The sequence below is a fragment of the Phallusia mammillata genome, chromosome 7, assembly GCF_965637545.1.
Source record: "Phallusia mammillata chromosome 7, kaPhaMamm4.hap1.1, whole genome shotgun sequence".
Lineage (NCBI taxonomy): Eukaryota > Metazoa > Chordata > Ascidiacea > Phlebobranchia > Ascidiidae > Phallusia > Phallusia mammillata.
The window spans coordinates 8,459,806-8,484,281 of NC_137258.1; the positions used below are offsets into that span (position 1 = coordinate 8,459,806).

The 24,476-nt window shown below is 43.9% G+C and overlaps 1 protein-coding gene across 1 annotated transcript; it reads left to right on the top strand.

Annotated features, from left to right (window-relative positions):
- Positions 1 to 13,831: 13,831 nt before the first annotated feature.
- LOC145238762 (uncharacterized) lies at positions 13,832 to 24,186 on the top strand. Its single transcript, XM_080102023.1, has 6 exons — positions 13,832 to 14,110; positions 15,340 to 15,595; positions 18,832 to 19,027; positions 19,100 to 20,323; positions 21,687 to 21,746; positions 22,495 to 24,186. Exons 2-6 carry the CDS (start codon positions 15,413 to 15,415, stop codon positions 22,671 to 22,673), a joined length of 1,842 nt encoding a protein of 613 aa, XP_079958149.1. The 5' UTR covers positions 13,832 to 14,110; positions 15,340 to 15,412; the 3' UTR covers positions 22,674 to 24,186.
- The last annotated feature ends 290 nt before the right edge of the window (positions 24,187 to 24,476 follow it).

Genomic DNA, 24,476 nt, shown 5'->3' on the forward strand with positions numbered 1-24,476 from the left:
AACATTTCACGCTGTGTTCGCGCTCGTAACATCATTCGTTCATCGGCAAATAGTCCAGCTGGTTGTCGATCTCTCTGTCTCTTCATTAAACATGCTCAATAACGCCGTTCGCCAGTAAAAGTCTCCAACATGTTTTATGAATCCCCTGCTGTGTTTGTGTATGTGCAAATGACTTTGACTTATTGAACGGAAAAGCGCAAACAAGTGTTTACTGAGGTTTTAAGTGGTGTTTGGGGAAGTTGTTAAATCCTCTATTTACACAGACGAATGAGCCAAACGAAGTTTAGGAACAGCATTTTAATAAACTTTAAAATCTTGTTACTTGCACATATGCTCCTGGCTAAAAAGCCTGTATTCCGAGCAGTTTTGTGTTGATACGAATTACTATTCCGATATAATTGATGCACCTGGTTGGGTTGTTTCAAATTAAGAATTACCTTTTAATCCATACTTTAGCGGTTATAAAATAGACTTGAACGAAAAACGATACATGTGACAGCTAATACAGCACTAAATGTTTTGTAGGTAGGCAATATAGGGTAAAATTAGCGCGTATGTTGTAAATGTGGCCAATTAATCTAACCCATATGTCAATTAAACTACTTATTAATTAAAGTCCACTGGAAAAAGATTTGCACACGACATAAAGGAGTTCAACTACTGGAAAGGGCTGTATTTCTCTAGAGGGAAACCTAAATAGTCACATGTATTAAATTGAAGTTGTTTTACGGTCGAACAGCAGACGAACAAACTATGGACACTTTTTTGTTATCGATAAGGTGTCATTAACTTCCACAAGCGGGCGCTGTTGAGCGAAACACGCAATTTACGCGTCTGCTTGTCGCCATAGCTTAGTGAAGACAAATGCAAGTGTTCGCAACTAGCAATCTGGATTCGCGTTTCGCAATTTTTGAGTCATGTGCAAGTCGCCATGGCGCTGCCGCTGCCAGGAAGTCGTGCTCTTCACGTGTCAATTTGTTGTGAGGTATTTTTGTTAGATGACACGCCGCACTGCCTGTTTAATTGCACGTGGACGCAGTGTCGATGACACGTAAAGGCACAGATGCCACTGGGGATTTGTATTGGGCACGGTGTCAATCGGTGGACAGGAACTTGCACCGATCGTTAATTGAAATGAATTGGCGCTTGCACGATGCGAACCGGCTAGCTGGACTATACGTAATTTTTGCCTTTGCCACTAATTAGAGCAAATTATCCCCACAACATCCTTGATTGAAGCTCTTCGAAGTTTTTGAAAGAGGTCACTGCAGGAATTTATGGACTGACTCTTATGGCTGCCTCGTTGGGTGGTCTCGGACTTTTTGTTTTAGACCAACCGTTTTGTACAAAAAAGGAATGATATATTTTGCATGACGGTTTGCTTCTCCTTTTACGAGTCTACAAAACCTTTCTTCGATATCTAACCATAGCCACAAATATATACCACTTGGTGCCGTGGTGGCACATCTCAACAATTTCCCGATTTTCACCATTTTTCTCTAAACCACATATCGCCCACTGAGTTACATACCAGCACGTATAAAGCAACACGTGAGAGAATCATAAATATTAATCCAGCAATTAGAGGGCGTGATTTGTTGCATGCAGTTTTACTTGCTCTTGTCGGAAAGCTAAATGTTGCCCACGCAAAATTTGAACATTTTGCTTTCGTGACTGCAGTCCGGTTCATTAACGTTGACAAACTTTGCAAAAGCCGTTTCCCAGGGTATAACCCTCGCCATTGCTAGCGAGTATGATAAACGTCGTATCACGATGTTCACTGTTTTTGCGATTGGATTATCTGAGGTGCGGATGCGGAACGAAGCGTTGTGAGTTTGCGCATGGATTCCTTATAGCGTCTGCACGCATCTAATTGGTGGCGAAGTGCTTGCAAGTAAACAGTGCGATGTTTGCTTGGAAGGAGGCAAGTTCGAGGCTTGACATTTATGCAACGTGGCGACAAGTGGTTGGGCTGTCACGCGAAGGGCGTCAGCTGCCCTTTAGGTTCAGCATTATTTGGTTAAGCTTCCGCTTTTTGATAACATACTTTCGACCGAATGTGGATGATATTGATTAATGTTTCCACAAAATGTTGTCGTTGTATTTGTTGCAAACAATACGAAGTCCACATGCTGAAGGGATTTCTCCTGCGATAGACTGTGTGGAAGTCAAATTAAATTTTAACACAACAATGGCTAGAAATATTTTTCTATTAATATTTTCAATGAGTTTGCGGTTCCAAAAATTTGTTCGACGACAATTGAGCACTTTACTTTTAAGCTCGTGGATATTACGTTTTATAAAAGGCTATAATTTCAGGCTGTATTTACTTTCAAATGGCAGATGAACTCTAAAGGAGATGATACTTTACATATCATTAGATAAACAGACGTTTCTCCTTGGAAAACCTCGACGCTTGAAGGCAAGACAGCTTATATGCCGGGATTGATGTGGTCGGGTTTGTCTATTCTATATCAAACTTATGTACAAAATACATAGCCCGTTGATATAAATTGTCGCAGTCCTGCACGCGGGGGATGTTTGGATTTCTGTTTGCGCCATTGAGTGGTTAAATCAGCGGAGGTTACGACTTCAAGCACTTCCGTCCACCGCGGTCTTATCTCCGCACTGTCGATTAGTGACTTCATTAAAAACGCGCCGCGACTTTGAAGTGAGACTGGCAATTGTTGATTCCCAACTGAACGCAAACACACCCGAGCTCTCGACAGTTTCTCGGGACGCACAAGGCATAGGAAGCAGCGTGTTTGCACTCTGATACCTGCCTTGGTGTTTCATGCTAGAGTAATGCCGATTTCATGCCAGCTCACGTCACAACTGCCCGTGCCTTGTTTGTTTTTGGTCACCTGGCGAAACATTGTCGTAAAATCGACACCTCATAGTGTTTGACTTAGCGTTACACATTAAGGGCAAAGATCCGATCAGGAAAAGTGCTGGCGAAATTCCGAGAATTAAGAGGAATTATTGTTTTGCTTTTCAAGCAAATCCTGTACAATTTTTGTATATTGACGATCAAACTTATTATTACTTATTTTATTCACAAAAAAAAACTTTTCTGTTTTAAACTTTGAGCAGAAAAAAAAATTTCCGTTGAGTTTTTGACAATTTCATTACTAAAGCAGATATTACGATATTACAAAACTAAAAGAATGCAAACATTATAAACAAGCCACAGTATAACCACACGAGAAAACCATATACAATATCCTGAGTCATTTTAATGCACAAACTTGCTTGTGCTAAAAAAACTTTTCTCTTTTCCCATACTTGCACAATAATTTAAAAAGATTGCGAAAAACTAATAAAGATAAAATGATGCTTTATCGAAAAAGCATGTCTTGTGACATCCCCAATCTATTGAAAAGAATCATGCATGACAGCGTGGGTACATGAGGCCATACAGAATCCGAGTATTTTCTCCCTTGCGACAAATCTTCCTTTTCTTACCGACATCTGACAAGCGATGCTTTTTGATATCTTACGGATGGTTGCATGGCCGCACTTTTCCGGTCATAGGGAGAAAGTAGGTGTGCCATTGTTTCTAACGGGAAGTTTCTCCTAAGGACCTGGGTCCAGTCGGTCCTCTTACTTTCTTTGTGATCTGGGGCTTATCCCGCACTTGTAAACACGGTTTTACGATGGAGAATGGGGGTCATGGTCACAACGGTGTATTGTGTGGGCCTTTCTAAAAATATAGGTATATGATCACGTTATATCGCAACTGATCATTCGGTAATTCTAGTAAAGAAATTGAATAGAGTTCAATTTTATCAGTGTCCCACGCAGTATGTGTTTTAAATACAACGAGGGTAGGGCATGTTCGGTGTAAGCACACAGTTATTTTTGTTCTTTACAAAAATGTACAAAGAAGCGGGTTATAATTTTAAGAAAGTATCTGGATTAAACGATATATAGTTTTAAACTGTATTTTTTTAATTTTCTGTACATGTCCGTTTTAATTGGTTTGAAAATAAAACGTACATTTACCTTGAAATACCTAAAAAAAATTATCTTTTATTACACATAGGCCTACGTACGCTTGTTTCATTGTGATTTTTTTGTCTCACCAAATTGCCTTTCGACCGCGTTCAGCTGATGAAAGGTTTGTGTCGAGTTTATGCAACGCATGATGGAAAACGAAAACTTTCCCGCACTTCATACAAAAAGAATCTTTAAAAGACTGCTTTCGTGCGGAGCTTGCACCGTTCTACGTGTGCGGTCGTTACAGTTTGGGATTATTTTTTAGGTTTTTTGACGTCGTGGGTGTTAGTAACCACGAAATAGGTTATAGTGCGACATCAGTAATGTGACCCAAAAGCACTTGGTTACAAAACTTGATCATTGGCTCGCGATGGTTTTCCGATGTCAATCAAATGTTTTTCGAAAAAACCCTTTTAACAAAGTGGAAAAATAGGGTGAAAAGATAAAATGCGATATTTTACCTGTGTCTTATTGAAATTTGAAAAATATTTGTAACACTTTTAACAAAATGTGTAATCACAGATTAAAATTTAGCTTTTTGCTTTATCTAATATTTTTCAACAAAACTTTTTTTGCCACAACTGTTGTCACAAAGCTTGTTAGTACACTTTTGTAAATCTAACAAACGCTCTTTATCTTGCTTTTAGTCATATAGTGAAAAAGTGCCACTTTTAACGTATGCAGAGACAAGGCAAATCTGGGTAAGAAGTTAACGCTCTTCTCCTCATCCCCCAGTTTTCGTTTGGGGTGATTATGCGTCCGTGATCAAGCACCCCGCACCGGCGCTAAATAGCCAATTAATTGCCTCCCAGGTTGCCCCAAAAATAGACCAAGCGAACTCCGCACAATGGACTGGCAAGCAAACTGGGCAAATACGTTTTCGTTCAAATATTGACTCGCATATATCAGCCGAGTCATGTCGGATTGCGTGACAAGTGTGCACGGGCAGCTTAAGCCAGCAAACAAGAAACGCGTTCACGCAATCGAATGAAACGCCCCTACAAAAACGCGTTGGGTAAACGAAGGTTAAACGAGAGCATTACAAGGGGTCGCGTGAACATCTAAAAAATTGCGCAACGTATCCTTCGAAACTTACCGTTACCGACGGCGTAGGAAATGCTAAAATAGTATGACGCTTCTCACGCACTATCCACGTCCAAACGCTTCGTTGCGGTCTTAAATAAAACCAAGCGTGCGGATACAGGATGAAGTTGCTCACCCATTATCATGGGGTTTCTGATATACCGTTCTCCTAACATCTGATAAATTGCCATGGAATTTATGTCTCAATGCTATTTGGGTTTGCATGTGTTGAAAGGAATTGTGGGTGACTTCTATTCGCTTTCGATGGAGCGTACAGGCACGGACAGCCAAGGAGAAACTGATCTAATGGAATAGTTTTAAACGTTTTCCTGACACAGTAACGTTTTGTGAATTTCTTCACCCACAAGCTGAGAAATGTGAAATTATTGGCCGACAAGCCGACTTTTCTCAATTTATGTAGGCCCAAATTCTGGTGGAAATTTTGCTCTGAGTTTTGTTTTAAACTTACGGCGCCAGAATACACTTAAAGTCAATTAAATTGACGTATATTTCAGTCTTTTAACGCATTTCATTCTTAATGCTCTCAATAATATCCTCGGGGCAGATGAAGGAAAAAACTATTTCATCCATAGGATATATTGCCTGCTGGATTCGTGACAATACGTGACAGAGTTCCATTAACAAACACGCAAGTTTGCGGACAGCGCGTGGCCTTTCTCACCTCTTCCACTTTTAACAGTTCCAACGAGGTTCAGCAAACTGTGGAATTGTGAAAGAAGTCGTGGCAACGTCTATTTGCTAGGACGTGAGCCTGTTTGTCTAACAACAGACTTTCGACCTTGAAAGGGTCACGTTGTCGCTAAACGTAGCAATTCAATAACAAGGTTCGTCTTTCTATGAGGTTTGAACTGTTTTTGTTCAGATTCGAGTCTTCGAAAAAACTTTCCCTGACGTATATATGCCGTTGCATTGGCTTTCCCTAAATATACTGCGGTGTTTGCTTTGTTGTTTAAAGGTAACTAATTTGTCTGATCTATCTCGTTTTTACGTATCAGTTTGAAACGGGCGCCTTATAATTGGTCCTAGATGCGCAAAGTCGAATATCATTCCCATTTTTGTACAGGAATAACAGCACGAAGCACGTTTATCCCCACAGTCCGGTTTCGCCCCTTCTCACCGCTGCTAATCGCCACCGTTTCATCTTTAGGGGTCATCAGCGTTATTTTTACGCGGCAGCCTGCAACCACCCTGAAGCTGAAATTCCTGTTACGTCATAGGATGTCTACCCCAGGAATTACCTTCTTGTGTTACAGCCATCTGATTTCAGTCGGGTCCCAATTTAGGGTTTTTGCGTCGCATATCGTGGTTTGCGCCAGAGAGTGTGGCGTCCATGTCACTGGGTGGGACTGCCATCAGATGCGTGGGTTGACCGTTACGTCGCCGATCGACGCACCAATCTTATATATAGGCGTTCCTTTTTCGTACACAAACAAATATACGGAAACACGTCACTTGAGCGTAACTTTAACGGACCTTAACCTTTACCTAAATGACATGTCGCGCGTATTATGGACTGGTCGGTTGGAATTGCGGATTAATGCGATTTGGATGTATCGATAATTGCAAAACAGAGTTATCCATTTTTTCTCATGCACCGGGCGGTTTTTATGATCTCCGAGAAGGTTTTAGAAAAAATCTTATAGCAATGAAAAATAAATGTGTACTGGTGATGAATCCCATATTTAAACAAAAGTTGTTCCCATATATATATCCTTTTTTATGTGGTAAAATTTAAAGGCAAACTCTATTTTCGCGATTCGACCTTTGGCCCACATACGACGATGACGTCTGCGATTTACCTTGTTGCCAACGTTACAAGCCCCAAGTGGTTCCATGACTCCGCAGATTCCGGATTCAAGATTAACCATCCGCACGACGATAGTAAATAGTCACGCTCGGCGCGGGCAAATATTGGAGGTGCTTACAAACGGACGGACGGCGATTGAGTGATCACGTGAGCGTGATGCGTCGAGTGTTTGTCGCCTGCGACCAATCACCCGCACTTCGCCCACGCTGTGTACGCACCGACAAAAGAACTCCGTGTTTGACTTCGGCTCCGGGACAAAAGCGGGCGGCACTGGACGACGTCGCCATGGCAACGTCAGAAGTTTGTGCCTAGAAATCACGCGACGCAATCTCGACACTGCAAAGCGTAGAAGCATCATCAAATACCAACAGGTTTGGAGACATGTATCTTTACCTGTTTAGGCAACGTAAATGACCTATAATAGCCAAGCTGAGCAAAATTATGTTGTTGTGTTGCTCCAGACACCTTTTTGCGTCAACGAGTTACGCCGTTTCAATGAATCATAAATTTTAACGAGGTTACAAAAACATGACATCAAACAAATACTTTTATCGTGCGTCGGTTGCTAAAGCGAGTTGTTAAGGTTGGTGTGAGTGCAAAGCAATTTTACGAATCCAGCATCCAAAACAAGTGGTTATTAGTAAAATGAATCTGATGGACTGTTTGCAATTTATCACCAGTTAATTCTACCGTAAAAAGTACACTTTTTTAAACTATCTCTTCGGAGGTTCACTAATCAAGGTGAGCTCTGAATAATGCGTTGCATTGACGTCTAATTTGGTTTGTCTCGGTGGACTATAATTATTGCTTATATAAGCAGAATTGTTGGCCACTTACTTGGTTTTAAAATAGACAATATCACAAGATACGCGCCTATATTGTTCTGTTTGTTGGTAAGCTTTTGAATATCAGCAACAGTAAAATTGAGTTTGCCAATTATAGGAACCCGCGTAAATATAGCAGTGTCGTCCTTTTATCATTCAGGCTTCGTAATGTCCAAAAATGTCCCAGATTTACCCACACAGATTCTATTTATTTGTACATTGGCGGAATGACACTGCAGGATGGCTGAGTGGCCAGGTATCAGGACAGCGGCATGTGCAGAATGCACGGCGCCGAAAGCAAGTTGATTTGCAGGGAAAGGAAGCCAGCATATCTTATGCATAGTCACGGCATTTCGATAAAGATTGTTCGACCCAAGTGTAACAAATGATCATTGACAATGATGATGCTTCTAGGCGCGAGCATCGTCATCAACGCAGCGACGTCATGCGCTAAATTAGGAAGCCTTAGCTGAAGGCAATGGGCGATGCACGCTCAAGATAATCGGCTATAAACGATTTGCAGGTCGCGCGCCGCGCACGATTATTTGCGCGATTTTGGTCACGTTATTCCGCAATCGCGAGACGATACCCCGGTTGTCACCACCGGAACACTCCCCAAAACAGTCCAATGTTTCATCACACTTCTCAGTCACGTTCCCTTGATGTGACATCACGTTCAAAAGTCGCGATGTTCTCTATATTTCAATTGCCGATCGAGACACCGGATTTTGCATTAAATAAAATGTTTGTTTTGTCAAGTGCACGGCCATCCGTATATGTCCAGAAGAGACCCTGCGGGCTATGGAATTCACTACACAATCCGTGCGCTGCGTTTTCCAAGACTCTCGCGGATTCTGGCTTGTTATACGCAGCTTAACCGATAAACAATGAATCACGTCCAAGCTGACAGTGCTAAGTCGCGTGTGAATTGCAATCTGTCTTACCAAACAAGTCGTGGACGTGAGGGACGGTCGCAGCGCTTGCTAACGATTTTAGTTTGGTGTTTGCGGGTTTTTATCTAGGCGACGAAACCATTTTCGCATACAAGGCAGTAAACCCGACGAGTCGTGACTCAAGCGATTTTTTCTTAGTGCTCCTTCGAGAATGGCGGCGATTGTACGCGATCAGCGTGTTCTGTCACGATCCCGGCGATATTTAGGCACTTTCTGACGAATCCGAAGTTCGACCAACTCACGATTTCTGAACACTTTTCGCGCGAGTCGGCGGAAGTTTGTTGCGTCTGTAAACCGCGCGATCACGTGGCTATCCTGCACTAAAGTCTACATCACATAAGATTATGATTAATCAGTTCGTAATCTTTTTTATGCAAACGATTTTGACCTTTCACCTGCAGGTCACAATTTTTGACCTGGCATCTTGACATGGCGACGTATTTGGGTATTTAAATAGACCCGCTGTGTTGGGTGATTTTTATCTGATGTGAAATACTTAATCCGTAGAATTTTACTTTTACAGAAAATATTTGCCGCATAGAGGATTCAAAAAAATTATCGAAGACCAAATTACTATCATGGAATTTTGAAACTAAAAGAACTGAACATTAAAATTTGACCGTGTGATTGTATAGCCATTTTTGACATATCACACAGAGGAGACCAATAGGTTTGACGCAGGAACAACGGGTGTAGTAAATTTGAAAATAATTTTTATTTTGCAATACTTCTAATAAACCTTTACGGTTCTGCATAATTGCAATTTGATTCTTTCCTTAGATGGGCCTTCATCACCATTTTACTTAATTTCAGCATTTCTCGTTAACGTTTTGGCTTCAATGCTCTTTTATTGACTCGACTAGCGTATATACTACCTCGATCCCACGTGGGTCTATAGCAAGACTCCTATAGGGTCAAGTTGTCTTGTTCATGATCCCTTGACCTGATGTTCGAAATATGCTTATATTTAGGTCAAAGTGCCCAAGTTTGTCACGCGTTGGCAAGTATTCGATGTCTTACTTATCATGAAGACAACTTAATTGCGTAGGCACCGCTGGTGGCAAAACTAGCAGTGTAATATAGATAAAGCGACCGCAGCGTGCTAACACGTCCCAGAAGACAGGTTGATGTACAACATCGATGCCATTAGTTCTTCGCGATAAACCGTCATGTTTGCAGAGGCGTCAGTTGGTCGTCAACTACACAGGTAATGCGATTACACATATGAAAGCGTAACATTGACGTTAACCTACATGCCGTTAACCTAGTGGGAACAAAAAGTAATCCACAACTACTTTGTAAAGTCTGTTCATGCGCATATGTAAGAATAACCATTCAGGTGTAACCGATTTGGAATTGTGTCATTGGAAGCCACACCTGCGGTAAACCGCCAACATCTTGAAGCCAGTGCACAACATGTCTATTTTGCCAATTTGTCTATTCGCGACAGCGACTTTCGCACGTCGATTGGCCGTAATTGCGGGGATGAACATTTTAACAGTAACTTCTAAGTTACCTGTAACACATGTTGGTGGTTACACGGTCGCACTGGTGACGTCACGAGTGCGAAGGTCACTCAAACTCAAACTGGTCTCCCTTCTGAGTTTTTTGTTTTCAATCGCGAATTTGCATGGTTTATATACCAGCATGTAGAACCATGACTGTTTACTTTTTAAGTAAGGTTGCCATTTATTTGCAAACAATTCGCTTTTTAAAATATATATCGTTAACAATCAGGTTGCTCGAAAATTTTAAAGACACCTAATTGAGGGAACCTAATCTTTTACATCGGCGTTATGTGGCAATCTTGACAACGGTCTAGCACACAAAATTTGCACTTTGCCTTCGGCCTGGGCATGAATTTCCAGGTAAGCTCGTGGATGTCACTGCCGGTTTGCAAGTTCACACACGAGCTCGCGTGACCAAGTTGATTAACGATACCGCAAGGTATATTTTGCAATCACGATCGCGCACTTTGCGATCCGGTGCATGGAAACAAACGGGCGAAAAAGTGGACGGGTATTGCCGCTCTTTCTCGAACTTTCTCCGAAGTGTGGGTGTGATGGTTAATCCGGTTAAGAGACGTGAAACCGCCTGGCCTTCTGTCATCCCCCGCCAACTGTATGTTATTTGCAAGTCACGACGCCAAACACGAAACGAGGCATATATATGTTGTCATCACTCGGAGGTGGAGTGTGCGGGCTTGAATCGCGTAAAAGCTGAGTAAATTCACACGCACTAAAGATCCCGCCTGACACTTATAAGTGTCACTTGCGCGGAGTGCCGCGTCCCGATCGTCCAATAAAACCATGACATCAGTTTTTAAACCGGTTGTTTCGGTTAAATTCGAACTTTTAAGCAAAACCAGGTTCAGTGGCCACTGTGTAGGTCAACGCGTCATATATGACATACGTTTGCTTTATATAGCAATACAGTTGACGCTCCATGTGCATCCGCTCCGTCGAACACCTATAAACCTTCCTAGGATTCCTGCTTGCAACCTTATATGTCTCAATGCATCTTACCCTCAGTTGATCTCAGCCACAGGTCATGGTGCGTTTCTTGTTTCGGTTTGCTCGACGAGTCTGTATCATATGCACACCTTACTTAACTAACACTTGGCGCACGTTTTGCCAAATATGTCCCCCATGTCGCTTTGCGAAAGCGATTTATTTCTGTTGCATGAATGCGGTTCGTTGTTTTCCGAACTCAGACAAATGACTTGCAAAGTGTTGCGGTTGAGTAGGAATTAGGCGACGAGCTGTAAATGAAGGCCTACAATACAAACACACGTCAAGCACAATGAACCGTGTTCTAACGATATTCCTTTGTTGAACGCACTGACGATGTTTACAAACAAGCCTCTGTGATTTATGGTAAAACATTCCCGAACTTGACTTTGTTTGGTTTTTCCTTATGAGTCAGGTGCTATATTGAAGGGTTTAGCGAAGAGGTTACCAATACGAGAGCCCGGACGTGGTGGAGAAAATTGAGAAGCGTGAATAGATAAACAAGGGGATACGCAAATAAACAAGATGTTGTAATGACCACAAAAATTTTCCTGACGTATACCTAGCCACGGTGTCAAAAAGGGAACATGTTGATGCATTGTTGGTGTTCCCTATGCTTCACAAGAGCTATAGAGTAGTGAGAAATGGCCTTGATGACTGCTTTGTGAGTCAATACGTCTAATTCAAGGGCAGATCGTGAGCTGCGTGGATTCGATCCAGGAGTTGGACAGACTTACGCCGGTGATGACCGCACTTTCGGCATATTTGATATATTTGGTCGAACATGGAAATTGTTTATGTCTTCCAGCGACGGAATAGACACAACGTAAGTCCGTTATACAACGGATGTGTTTCATTCACACGACACCGCCCCTTGACCTAGCTTGTGTGTTAAATCTGGGTGATGATGTGAGTACGTATAGTGATCGACAAGTAAAATCCTCGATTAAAACTACGAGTTTAATTTTTGAAAATCACCAAATAAGGATAGTATACATATATGTAACGCTATTATCCACAAACAAAACGGTCAAAGTCAAAAAAATTTGGCCTCGAAATTAACTTATGATGTGTTTCTTTCTTGCCCTATTTTGGTGAATCACGTCCATTTTAAGGTGAACAATTCGATCAAAAACAAACCACACTTAAGATATACGTGCTCGCTTTGCAGCATTGCAATAAAAAATGACATGTTACAGGAGACGATAAGGTCTGCTGTACAGTCGCAAATCTACATGGAACAAGCATGTGATCAATTTACGTTAACAAAGAACTCCAGAGGCATGTTAGCGTAACATGACATGGCACAAGCCATCGGGAAAGCAATAACGTCAGGCCAACATTAAAAGCGAACTTCCTGGCCTGTCGAAGAAAACAGACGTTTGTTGAAACACAAAAGGAGTATATCGGAGAGAACAAATGCAAATCGGACAGAGTTTATCGCCCAGCTACTTTTGCGAAATGCAAGGGAAACATATTTAGGGGCGGAGTACAGATAACGCCACGGCCCCATAGAAACAATACTTCACTGGATCGACATCGGCCTCAGATTGCTGGTGTCTTCCGTCGTCACAACAGGACGCACCACGCACAATTGCGTGACAAACCTCCTTACGTCACAATAGCAGTAACGGGGGCGGTGTCGTTGAAGCGTGTCGGCTTTGGGGTGGAATGTACGACACAGTGACTGCCAGGGTGCCTTCAAATTCATTCGACCGCAGAAGAGCGATATTTATAACGTACATTAGCTTTTGATTGGAACGACCGATGTATACCGCAGGCTTGTCTAGTCTTTACATGTTTTGTTCCGTGGTTAATACGATTCAGAGACGATGCATGGTTTTAGAAAATTAACCCAAGGACATATTTTTGTTGTCGGGTTAAAGTGTACAGCACGCTTAGGACAAAAGCCAAGGTAGATTGCAACAGTCTGACGACTCGTGTTCGGTGTTTTCGCTCGGCGCCCATCCGTAAACGCTTGGTGCTGCCGCCTGGTGCAGGCAGAGGAGCTGCTTGCGTGTAAAATTTGACGAAAAAAACGCGAGTCGTTGAAAGACTCCTTACTCTCTTATCTCGCGGCTCCTCTGGACTGCGTCACCAGTCGTTAGCGGGGGCATGAAAAAGGATATCGCATCTTGTTTTTGAAGTTGGTGGCAGTTCGGGCTCGTGAGCAAGGCCGACGACGCATGTAGATTAGCGGAGGGCGCTTGATAGCTAAGGCGCATTTTTCGTTGTTTATTGCCTTGAGAACTACCATGAAAAGGGATTGAAATTATTGTGGCTCCGCTGATCAGGATAACAATATATTTTGTTAATTTGAGAAGATAAATTAGCAACCAATTTAAATATTTTGTATGGAAAAAATAAATTATAGTTTAGGTAAAGCAAACTGAATTTAGTTGTAAGATGTTGTTAATTATATCAGAAACATGAAGTGCACTTTGTATGCAAATAATATGTCACAAAGTTTGAACAGGTGGCTAAATTACCTGTTTCCATTTGTCTTTAATCAACACGTTTTTTCCCCATATTGTACTAAAAGTAGTCAAGGCAGTATAGTGAGTTGTAATTTTGTATTTGTTGTTTAAAACACGCTCGTTTCATCGATTTGACCAGTTGCGTTTTGTTTTCATACAGAGACAGAAACGCATACAAGACAGGCTAGTGGCGTAGAAATCGCCGAAGCCATCGCAAAGATATAACTGCCAAAGGGCAAACACGAAGTAAACGCAGTATTCGTCATTCGTCGCCATATTTTACAACGAAGCCCTCACCTTAGCGGGCTGAACACGCAAGAGTTACAAAACCCGGTTGACGAATAACCGTGATATCCCGACGACGACCAACTTTGCGATATCTGTTTCTGCATCAAAAAGTGCATCTCAACCGACGAAAGAGTCTTTCTAGTTTCAGGTATGAAATTGTGCATTACTGTGTAGTTTGTAGCATTCTAGTTGCGACCGCAGCGAGCTGATGGCCGGGACATCGGGTTTCGCAGACAATCGAGCGATTTGCGATTCCCAAACCGCGAGCGCGTGAAACCCTACACAATGCAGTGATATTTGACACATGTTATGCCGCTCAGGCGGTGGCAGCTAATGAGAGGGGCTGCAAATCACGTAGAAGCGCGCGTCTAAAATGCATTTGTTGTGTTGTAACCGCGGACAGAACAATAGCATGCTTCTTGTTACGCGTTATTGTTCCCGACAAATAATAACTTCCTGGTAAATGGCTTCAATTCATCGGTAACGTTGGGCCCGCGAGCGCGCGCACACTCTCGCCATCTCTCTCTCCCTATATTCGCTGACGATTGTTAATCGCATTTGCCTGTTTTAATAATGAGATATGGCGGCTGTGCGTGCGCCCACGATAATTCCATCACGGCAACAAACTCCTCGTTGGCTCGCTTGCCATCGCCACATAATGCATTGCGTGCCGTGCGCCGAAGTTGGACTGCGGAATGTTAATATTTGTCGAAGTCGCACAAAGGCCGTTGCGTGGAGTTTCGCCGCAAACCTGTTTGTTTTGTTTAACGTATTTGCGCAGCGGAAAGGACTGGCACATATTTTTCCTGATTCCAACCGCCATATCTATTGTGCCACACATGTTCCCGTGTTGTTTATGATCCTTCGAAGCCTCCGGTAAGCCGTATGGGACCCCAGAATAAGGAGGCGGCGAATCGCTGTAATGCTCGGGTAGAGGACCATACTATGTTTCCGGAAATTTCTATGTCGCCACGTCGCGATAAAGTTTCTCTATAATTGCGGTGTCGCCTTTTTTCCGTTTTTCGCACCGTCCCTTATGCCTAGGTGTCTTAAGTAGATCCGCGGCGCGCGAGGGTCTTACGCAAATAATGACAACGGAGAAAAAAGAGTTTGTGGCGAGCGCGTGTAATTAAGACCCTCTCTTCCCTCCGGCCGTTTATATAGATATGTCACACTCGCCCGGTTCATTCATAATGATCCATCCAACATGCATTCATGTTACGCCAGGTCTTCAGACAGGTACTTGAGATTATACAGAGTTAGTCACAAATGAGAATGTATCTCAAGTTTTAGATGCAGCAAAGTGAATATTATTTTATTTGTTACATATAAAATTTTATGAGATTAGAAAATTTATCCTTTGATAATTTTCTTCAGCTTCGAGACATTTCTGAAAATTTGACCAAGAGTGCCTGGTATTACCACGCACCTGTAGGAAAGCTCTGTACCAATGGCTACTGCAGTGGCTGTGAATTATCTCTCGCCGAACTTCAACGCACACTCCTCCGCCGAAAGCCGCTTCATCAACCAATCTCTGGAGCAAGCCGCGTCGGTTTCCGATAGCTCGTCAACCTTCTCTCCGGTCTCGTCGCCTGAGTTCTACTTCGAACCTACGAGCGTCGACAGTATCGAGGTAACAGCGCTTTTGCATTTTGTTTGTTTCTGGTTGGTCGCCTTAGCGCTTTACACCTAGACAGGGCCACACGCTTGCAGTATAGGGATTTTGCTTACCGTGGTTTGAGCGTAGCAAGTGATATCCGATGCGTCGTTATTAGCTTCTTCGGTCCGCTTTGAAGCGTCTCTTATTGTGCCCCAACTTTTACCCCGCATCACTCGCCGAGCAGGGTTTATGGGTGACGAATTAAGTCACCTCTATCCCCGCGCGGCAGCGACAGGGGTCAAAGAGGCAGTGACGCGGAATGACAGGAAATTGCTCAGCGACGGTGCAAATACACTCGAACGGCCGATTTTTGCTTCGTCCTGTTTTCGTGTGACTAACCGAATTCTAGGTCCCTGTACTTTGCTATTGGCGCCTATCAAACCACCGAAGCATTTCACTTGGGGTCGAAATATTTTGTCTCGCGAACTGTAATCAAATGTAAACAGTTATGATGTTTTGTGTAAATATTGGTGGTGCTCCTTAATGACGATAATCGAAGTAAATCGGAAATGCGCAAGTGTTTATTCACTTAAAACACTATTGAACTTTGATTTTGCGGCCCTATGATACATAAAACACGGCACTGATTCAACATATATAGCGTGCTGTAGTGTATCTCCGGCCAAGTGCAATAATTGAAAGACTAAAACTAACCCCCCTTTGTACATGAGCAAAAGTTGAGTTTCTCGGCCTTTGATCCGGCGCTTCTCCTTTTCTTCGCGGCCGCTGACACTTCTAATTGTCGTCGGAGTCCTGACTCGCTTGGTCGGAAGCAAATTGAAGCTGGTTTGAAACGTTCTGCGCACAATCGGCGTTTCATTTCCTGCGAGCTAGCGTTTAATTTGCACGGAAATAAGCAAGCACAAAGGGTCACCTTGAGTTTTATTAAACGCGGCCTAATCAGTCAATATGATGTAACGTACAAGAGAAGAGTTTTTCTCTTCTCGGGTTATGAACTCTTTGTGTGGTTTAAGAACGTGAATATTTTTTGCTGTAAATTAACGCTATGTTGTATTTTGGGCAGTGACCTTTTAAAAAGGGCTAGGTTGTCACATTTTCCAGCGTGTTACTTGGGAATTTATATCCCATGGCTGTCGACGATTTAATATCACGCCTAAATGATATTTCATACTTCACGCCTTCTGGTCGCAATATTAAAAATCCGTGTTCCTAACTATTAAAAAAAGTTGCGAGAAGCAAATAAATGTCTATTGAAGAATCACGCGATTCACATACGATCTCTAGGCGTATCCTTAGCAAGGTTTCCATATCTCTCGTAAGACAAAAATAATATAAAATATCAGGAGGGCAAACCAAATATCACCGACCAAAGAAGATTTACAACAAAAACGGCGCCCAATTTTACGATTACGTCAACCAAGCCCAAAAATATCGGTATCGGGATTTCGTCTCGGCTGGTGACGTCGTTTGTAAGGATTAAGCGATTGTCAATGCCAAGAAACTTGCTTTGGTTACGATCCAAATAAACCAGCCCGCCAGTCATCGTTTTTTTGCCGACATTACGCGGGTTAATCAGATTTGACGTTTTTGACGTCTGTTTTTTGCCGACATTACGCGGGTTAATCAGATTTGACGTTTTTGACTCTTGTTTGTACAACCGCGTACCGCCGCAGTTGACAAGTTTCTGTATCTTTCCGCGATGCCTTGTGCGCTGGCTTGGAACGCGATCAGCGACATTCGTAGGAAGATCACGGCTCGTCCCAGGACTGTAGAACACAACTTAACCGCTCAAGTGAAGCATGTAGTGCGGCGGGGTTCGGATCGCCTGGCCAAACAATTTTTCTTGTTTTCTTCCGCGCTTGACGACCGAGCAAGTGCTAAAGCACCCAGACGGTGCCCATCATAATTCCCTGCACCATTGTAGTGGCGGGTTCCCGTAAGGGTCTGGGTATTGTTTGAAAGTCAATTTTCTATTTTCGACTCAATACGCCGCATACAGCTTCAGTGCTGGCGGTTTTCGAACGAAAAAATGAGCGATTCGCTTATGAGAACCTCGCAAAGGCTTCAAGTTTTGGTAATCGGGCCGCCGCGTATTTGTTTTATGAGCGCACGCAAGTCGACCAATAAACGCCTGACGTCAAGGCCATTCCTAAATGTCACATCAACTTAACTATGTTCACAAACTTTCTTGTTGCGACGAATAGATACACGAAAACGTACTTACGCCACTGCAGGGGATACGGCCTCTAAAGTTAAAAGTGAAAGCGTCCTTTGTAACGGGGTTCAAACAAGCAAAGTTTTGCGGCCACCGACGTGGTAACTCACGTGACTGTTCCGTCACGAAAACGCGTGAGGAATGCCAAACGGTAGACGCATTTCAAGTCCACTGGTCACAATGGCGACGTGCCGCCACCCACGCATGTATCGTTCGCATAATTGCAAAACAACACAATACAGAAGTGTAATCGAATTAGGGCATAAACATGCTGCCTTGTTTCTCCATAGAATCTAATTTGTATTTTTAGAGATATCCTAAAGTTAACTCGATTCTGTTTGATTTGCTCCAGCCAAACATAACAAGACATCAATTTTTGCGCCCGAGTGGGTTATTAGATTAGTGTTTTGAACATGGATAGGCCTGGCGGAAAACAAGTTGCTTTGAATGACAATCTTGCGCTGTGTGCTCAAACACCATAAAATATAAATTGGGCATTCATATGTTCTATGTATTAGTCTGCGAGCTTTATGATCAATTGAGAGTCGATTGGTGACTTGGTATTAATTTACTTTACCCCCAGCACCCAGAGACACACACGGACTATCATATTTTCCCGGCGGCGACTAACAAACAGTCCGTTTTCCGAGCACGTATTGTTCAGGCGACTCACTTGTCCAAATCATCAATTCCTAATATTCCAGTTGGGTGCCCTGTGTCGCTTTGATCAGGCAGAGAGCAATAACATTGCCACCAGGACAAACACGCCGCGTGTTTAAACAGATTTCGGCCCTTCTCCATTCATAACAGCATCGCGTTGTATTTTGTCAAGTCGGACCGGTGCTAAGCACACACGCCGCACGTTGTTCGTGATAAATCAAAGGGTCTTTACGATTTTGAAGCACTCCAAACAGTGGCATAAACTTCTGGTTCATTTCATGTCTTCTATGCACCGTTGTACCCACATAGTCCGCATTATCATTGTTGTTTGTCCGGTGGCAGCGTAATGGAACCGTGGGATTTTATCATTCAGGGTTCCATGAGCGATTATTACGTGAACGCACCAGCAATCAATAACACGACAGCAACTTCGATGAAGAACGCCGATGTTTCCATGCCCCCACCCATGCAGGCAGTCCCTACTTTTGCTTCAGATCCAAGCGCGTTCCGACGAGAAAGTGCTTCTGACATTCACGACATACTGAGCTGTTCAAAAACTGTTAGCAACGGTGAGAACAGAACGTAAACAAAAATTTGTTAGTTGCAAAAACCGTAAAGTAACTTGTTTTTTTTAATTGCAGGATTTCCGAGCAATATGTGCCCACCGGCCAACTCTATTTACCAACAAGCTAATTGCTACAACACAGCAGAAAACACAGTCGACAACATGCCATGCGTGAACCTTAACTTCAACGTTGTTGTCAAGCAAAACAATACACAACATTTTCACAATTCCTCGCCCCAGCACTCACCCAGTCACGAGGTTGCATCCTCGGTCGCCCCGAACACAGGCGTTGCCTCGCCGGGAAGCCCCAACATGAACAACATTCCACCAGTATCAAGCTTTATTAAAACGTCAGATGCCGTCCTGCATCCGTCCTCCCCAAACCCAAACTGCACATCCCCTGCCCATTCGCCGATGTTCAACGGCCAGGAGGCGATGTACACCAGCCGGCCAAGACTCAACTCTGAGTCCGACATGGGTACAATGTACGACCCCCGCCGACACACGTCTATGCCATCCATCGCCACACACGACGACACAGACCAGATGGCCTTCTACCAACGCACAAGATCGACAAGCTTGACAACTGACCGCTGCTCATTACCATCAACATCACCCAACCCATCAATGTCGCCCAACCACATGCCGCAGCAACCGTGTTCACCCATCAACTTGATGACCAAGCACCAACAGAACCAGTACGGCGTCAAGACCGAAATCGCCGAATGCGTCCCTGCCATGACTGGAGGCTGGGAAAACCAGCAACAAATTCCATACGACAACACCCCTGTCACCCAATACCAAGATGGCAGACGATGCAGCAGCGAGGTGAACGACATCATGTGTCCACAAGTTAACAACCAACAACACCTTGTGCCGAAGCAAGAGAAACCATTTGTTGATGGCCAATACACAAACGGCATGACCTACAACGAGGCACACAACGGCTACCCACAAAATCATCAACCAATCTTTCCTCCCCACCAAATTAACTTTCCCTCCATTCTCGAAACAGATTCGGAAGCAATGGCCCATCACCAAAGCCATATCCATCATCACCAAATGCACCACCAACAACAGCAGCAACATGCACAAGCTCACCATCACCATCACAACGAGCTTCTTCACCAGAGAAGCGAGTTGGCACAGCAACACAGGAGGCCCCACCCATACATGGGAATGTCTGTTCCACCCTCGTACACCATGGCAGTCAACGGCACAATCCCGTACCGACCACGCTACAGTCGTAGGAACAACCCAGAGTTGGAGAAGAAGCGCGTCCACAAGTGCAATCACGCGGGTAAGTGATAACTCAATGACTATCTCTGGAAACATGAGCGCAAAACCCGAAACATCGCATAACGACTTTAGGATAAGAAAAATCGTTGAACCGGGAACCGTTTGTCGTTACGCCCCGCTTCGCTCAGGGCCAAACTTGAGCAGTTTCGCCCACGACCCAGTTGCCCCTTCTTAGCGAAAAAACAGGCTTGAAATTTAAGCGTTATACTGCGAGGCGCGCGGTCGCACGCGAAAGTGTGCCTCTGTTTTGGTGTCAGCGGCATCAGCCCCTCGTGCCTGTTGCCAAACCCAGCCATGCGTCAAATAGCGTGCAGCAAAACAACAACCGAAGGGTGAGGACTTGGGATTCGATTAGCTGAAGGTGCTGTGGGGGACACTTTCTAAACCAACAGTTTTGCAGTAGCTGGGGTGTGCCAGTCGTGTAGTGTAAACACTCCACTCGAGTGCAGGCGTTATTAATTTTGCTGCACGGTTTTCAACTCGATGTTCGGGTCACGGTACCCAGGGGCAACGGGAATTTTCAGTGGCAAACGTCATCTAGTTGTACAAACGCGATTGGACAACGCCCGGTTAGTCGCTTTTGTACTGTCAGATTATGTCACCTTTCCACTGTCTTTGGGTAAACAAATACGAAAAATCTCCCCGGGTCTTTGATGTAAACAGAAAACATCGATAGCGGAATGTTTGTTGATGGAAGCGATACGGAAATATCTCCGTGCAAGTCACGATCCGGCGATATTGCAAAAAAGGCGTCGAACTTTGCGGCTCTTAGTCTCGAAAACCTCGTTCGCCATAAAGTTAAAATCGCGATACATCGGCCCAGCGTGTTTGTTTTCCTGCCGATTTTTCGCCTGGTTACATAAATACCGGTCGGCGTTGGCTAAACATTTGACACGGCCTCGCTTGTTTGTTGATAAAACGCCACAAGTTTTTGCGTCGCCGTTTTGCGGTGTTTTCCCAGAACACATCACTTAAGCTTTTGTTCCGCTGAAAGATGTTTGCCGCGAATCTAGCAGCTCGCAATTAGCGCTATCTTTGTTTATTCACGCGCAATTTTAGGCACAATTGCCGAATGCCTTTGGCCGGGCGATAAGATATCGCACCTTTACGAAAATATACCTATCATGCTGGGTTTGCGTCATCGCACAAGCTTCGTAGCGTAAACAAAATAACTGGTAGCAGATAGGAACACCGCCAGAGTGCTGTGTTCATCGCATTTGTGCATGATTGGGCGCGATTATTGGTAGCCGACATTATGGGCGCTATTTTTAGGCCCGCCTGCTAGTTATTGCATTAAGGGTGTGGAAAACCGTAATTTTGCGCCCCTTAAAAATGTCCTAACCGTCTTGTTTTTATCCATTTAGGGTGTACCAAGGCCTACACGAAAAGCTCGCATCTGAAGGCGCATCAACGAACACATACAGGTGAGCATGGGAAAATATTTTTGTGACATCCAGGACCACTTGACCCGAAATTAATTGTCCAGTGATCAAAACGCTTAGTTACAGCGCTGATTAGGAAGTCACACTGTCCGCCAATAACCACAATTGCGTTCTGGCCAATTTAAATGACATATATCGTTGTATTCACTGCAAGGTTAACGCATTGTGTGACATAGATTTGGCAGCCGCACTGAAATACATAATATTCCCTCATTTAAATGTCATTTCAGACAAATGCGTATTTCGCCGGAGCTTTACCCATATCCAGTCATAGTCCAGTCATGTTATAGTGTTTTTCATTCGCTCTGGTAAATACATCTTAAATGTCGTCCTTTGAGCAACGAAAACACCGGGATGACAGAAAAACAAAATACTCGAAATCCCTTAGTGTTTGCTTCGACTCAAACAAAAGACACAAGTCTTGTTGCCAAAAAAGCGACTCGCATACCCACACGTTTTTGGTCCTGATGCGTTTATTGACACTGGGCCAAGTTCCGCTGGATTGCACGTATTTGCCGCGTTGACGTGTGCCGAAAACCTCTTGTCGCTTCGTCGTAAGGTTAACAAAACCAATGCTGTGACGTCAACGGTCGTTGCGCCTGAAGCAAGTGAATAGCGACCGGTGAACTCCGTTAGTTGGGATTGAGTAACGATGAGCGACAGTCATTAAAAACCCGTTCTGTGTGGGTTCGTTACGGCAAATTCGAAAGTTTTTTCCTTGGTTTTTCAGGAGAGAAGCCTTACACTTGCAACTGGCAGGGATGCGACTGGAGGTTCGCAAGATCCGATGAGCTCACTCGCCATATGCGAAAACACACAGGAGCAAAACCCTTCAAGTGCCTGGTTTGCGGACGCTGCTTTTCACGATCGGACCACCTCTCCCTGCACATGAAGCGTCATCAGGCATAGAGATCCTGACGTCACAGTTCTATAGCACGGCATTGTTTTGGTGCTGCTGTGTACAGGCTTTGTGGAACTGAAAAATCTCAGGAAGAACTGCACTAACCCTGCTGTATCGTTTTCACGCCCTTATACCAAACGCAACGAAATCGACCAAGGCGGTTGCGTCTGCGCCATCGTTCCGCTGTCGCCAAAAAAATGCCGAGTGCCGAATCTTCGCACCTGAACGGGAAGCACTTGCCATCCACGATGAATTTAACCAGAGTGTGCGTTTTTTGTGCACCGAACCACAGTGCTTGCACCTCACTCGAACGCAGCCAATCTGATTGCGAAAGACAAATGAACGCTTTCTTCAACCGTTGCTGTTCTTCAAAATCCACGAAAGTGAAGCTAATCCACAACCCGACCCGATTCCCATCACGCATGCGCGAATCGCAACCAACGCGCGGTTCTCGAACTTCTCGGAGCTCAGTTGTTGTCACGCGATCTCGGTCGCCACGGGCCATTGCGCTTTAACTCCCATCAGAAAATGTCAACCGCTTGGGGTTTACAGCAACTGCGCACCGAGAGGCCGAGAAACTCGCTTGGAGAATTCTAACAACCGATTTGAGCCGTGCTTGTCTGTTGTGCACGCCCCATGACGCGCTCGTTTTGCAAGTCCCGTACCTGACCCATGTTGTTGTGTTTTTTTTATGTTCCGCACACACCGTGTACAGTTTATATGTTCCACAGGAGAGCCCATTGCACTTAAGTTACTCGCCCGTACGGTATCGGTGAGCATTCAATAAGCTTGTAGTGCACCAATCATATTTCAGGCTGCTGCCCTGCTGTCAATTTTCAGCAGTTTAAAATACGTTGCAACAACATTCAACTGATTCCAATAACCGAATCTCTTATCCATTCTTAGTGGCATATTGTACTAATTGCTTGGTAGCTGCCTTCGTATGTAAATGCCTTGTGAATCCACTGCTGCTTCACTTTGGTGCGTTTATTTTAACATGCGTGTGTGCCTTACATAAGTTGTACGTATGTGCTCGTTAATCCTGCTTTTGTACATTGCGCAAAAACCCACGACTGCGGTGCTCTGCCACCGCTAAAATCGCTCACGTTTCGCGCGCAATTTTTATCACATTATTTTTATTTAAAAAACGTTTACTATTTTTTACGAAGAGATGCCTTATATCCGACAAGGGGAATCGCCCGGTGCCAACTCGGCACCGTCGCGGTTTTTCTGCTTTAATTTTTTCGTTTCGTGAAGCACTTTTGAGTCGATGCTCATTTGCACGTCTACGAATCCTACTAACAAATCAACTCGCCGTGTGCGCCAAACACCGGACCACTGGTTCGGTTAAGGCCGCGGTTGTACCCTGACTTTCTGTACTAATTACGAGAATTACGTGGCTTGCTTTACTTTGTAAGCTCGTGTGCTCTGTTGCCAAATGATCGCGTTTTATATTGTCTTCAACCGTTCCGCTGAGCATTGTTATATTGCAGTTAAACGAACAAAGAATATTTTCTCGTACATATCACTCTATATATTGTTTACACGGCCTGTTCCAAGTTGCCAAGCTAAACCCCGGTGCGCTGTGGCCGGGGTCCGTAAAAAAAGTTGTGAAATTGTTTGAGATGCCCGTCGAATGTGAACTGTGACGTGAAAGTTACGGAATAAAGAATCCAAGGACAATGATTCGGCGCTTTTGTACTGCAGTTTGCTAAAATAAACACAACAAGATTAAGCAACCGAAAGCTGGGCAGGAAAGCGAAAAGTTTGAGACTTTGAGGCTTGCAAAGATTTAATGAAACGTAAACAGC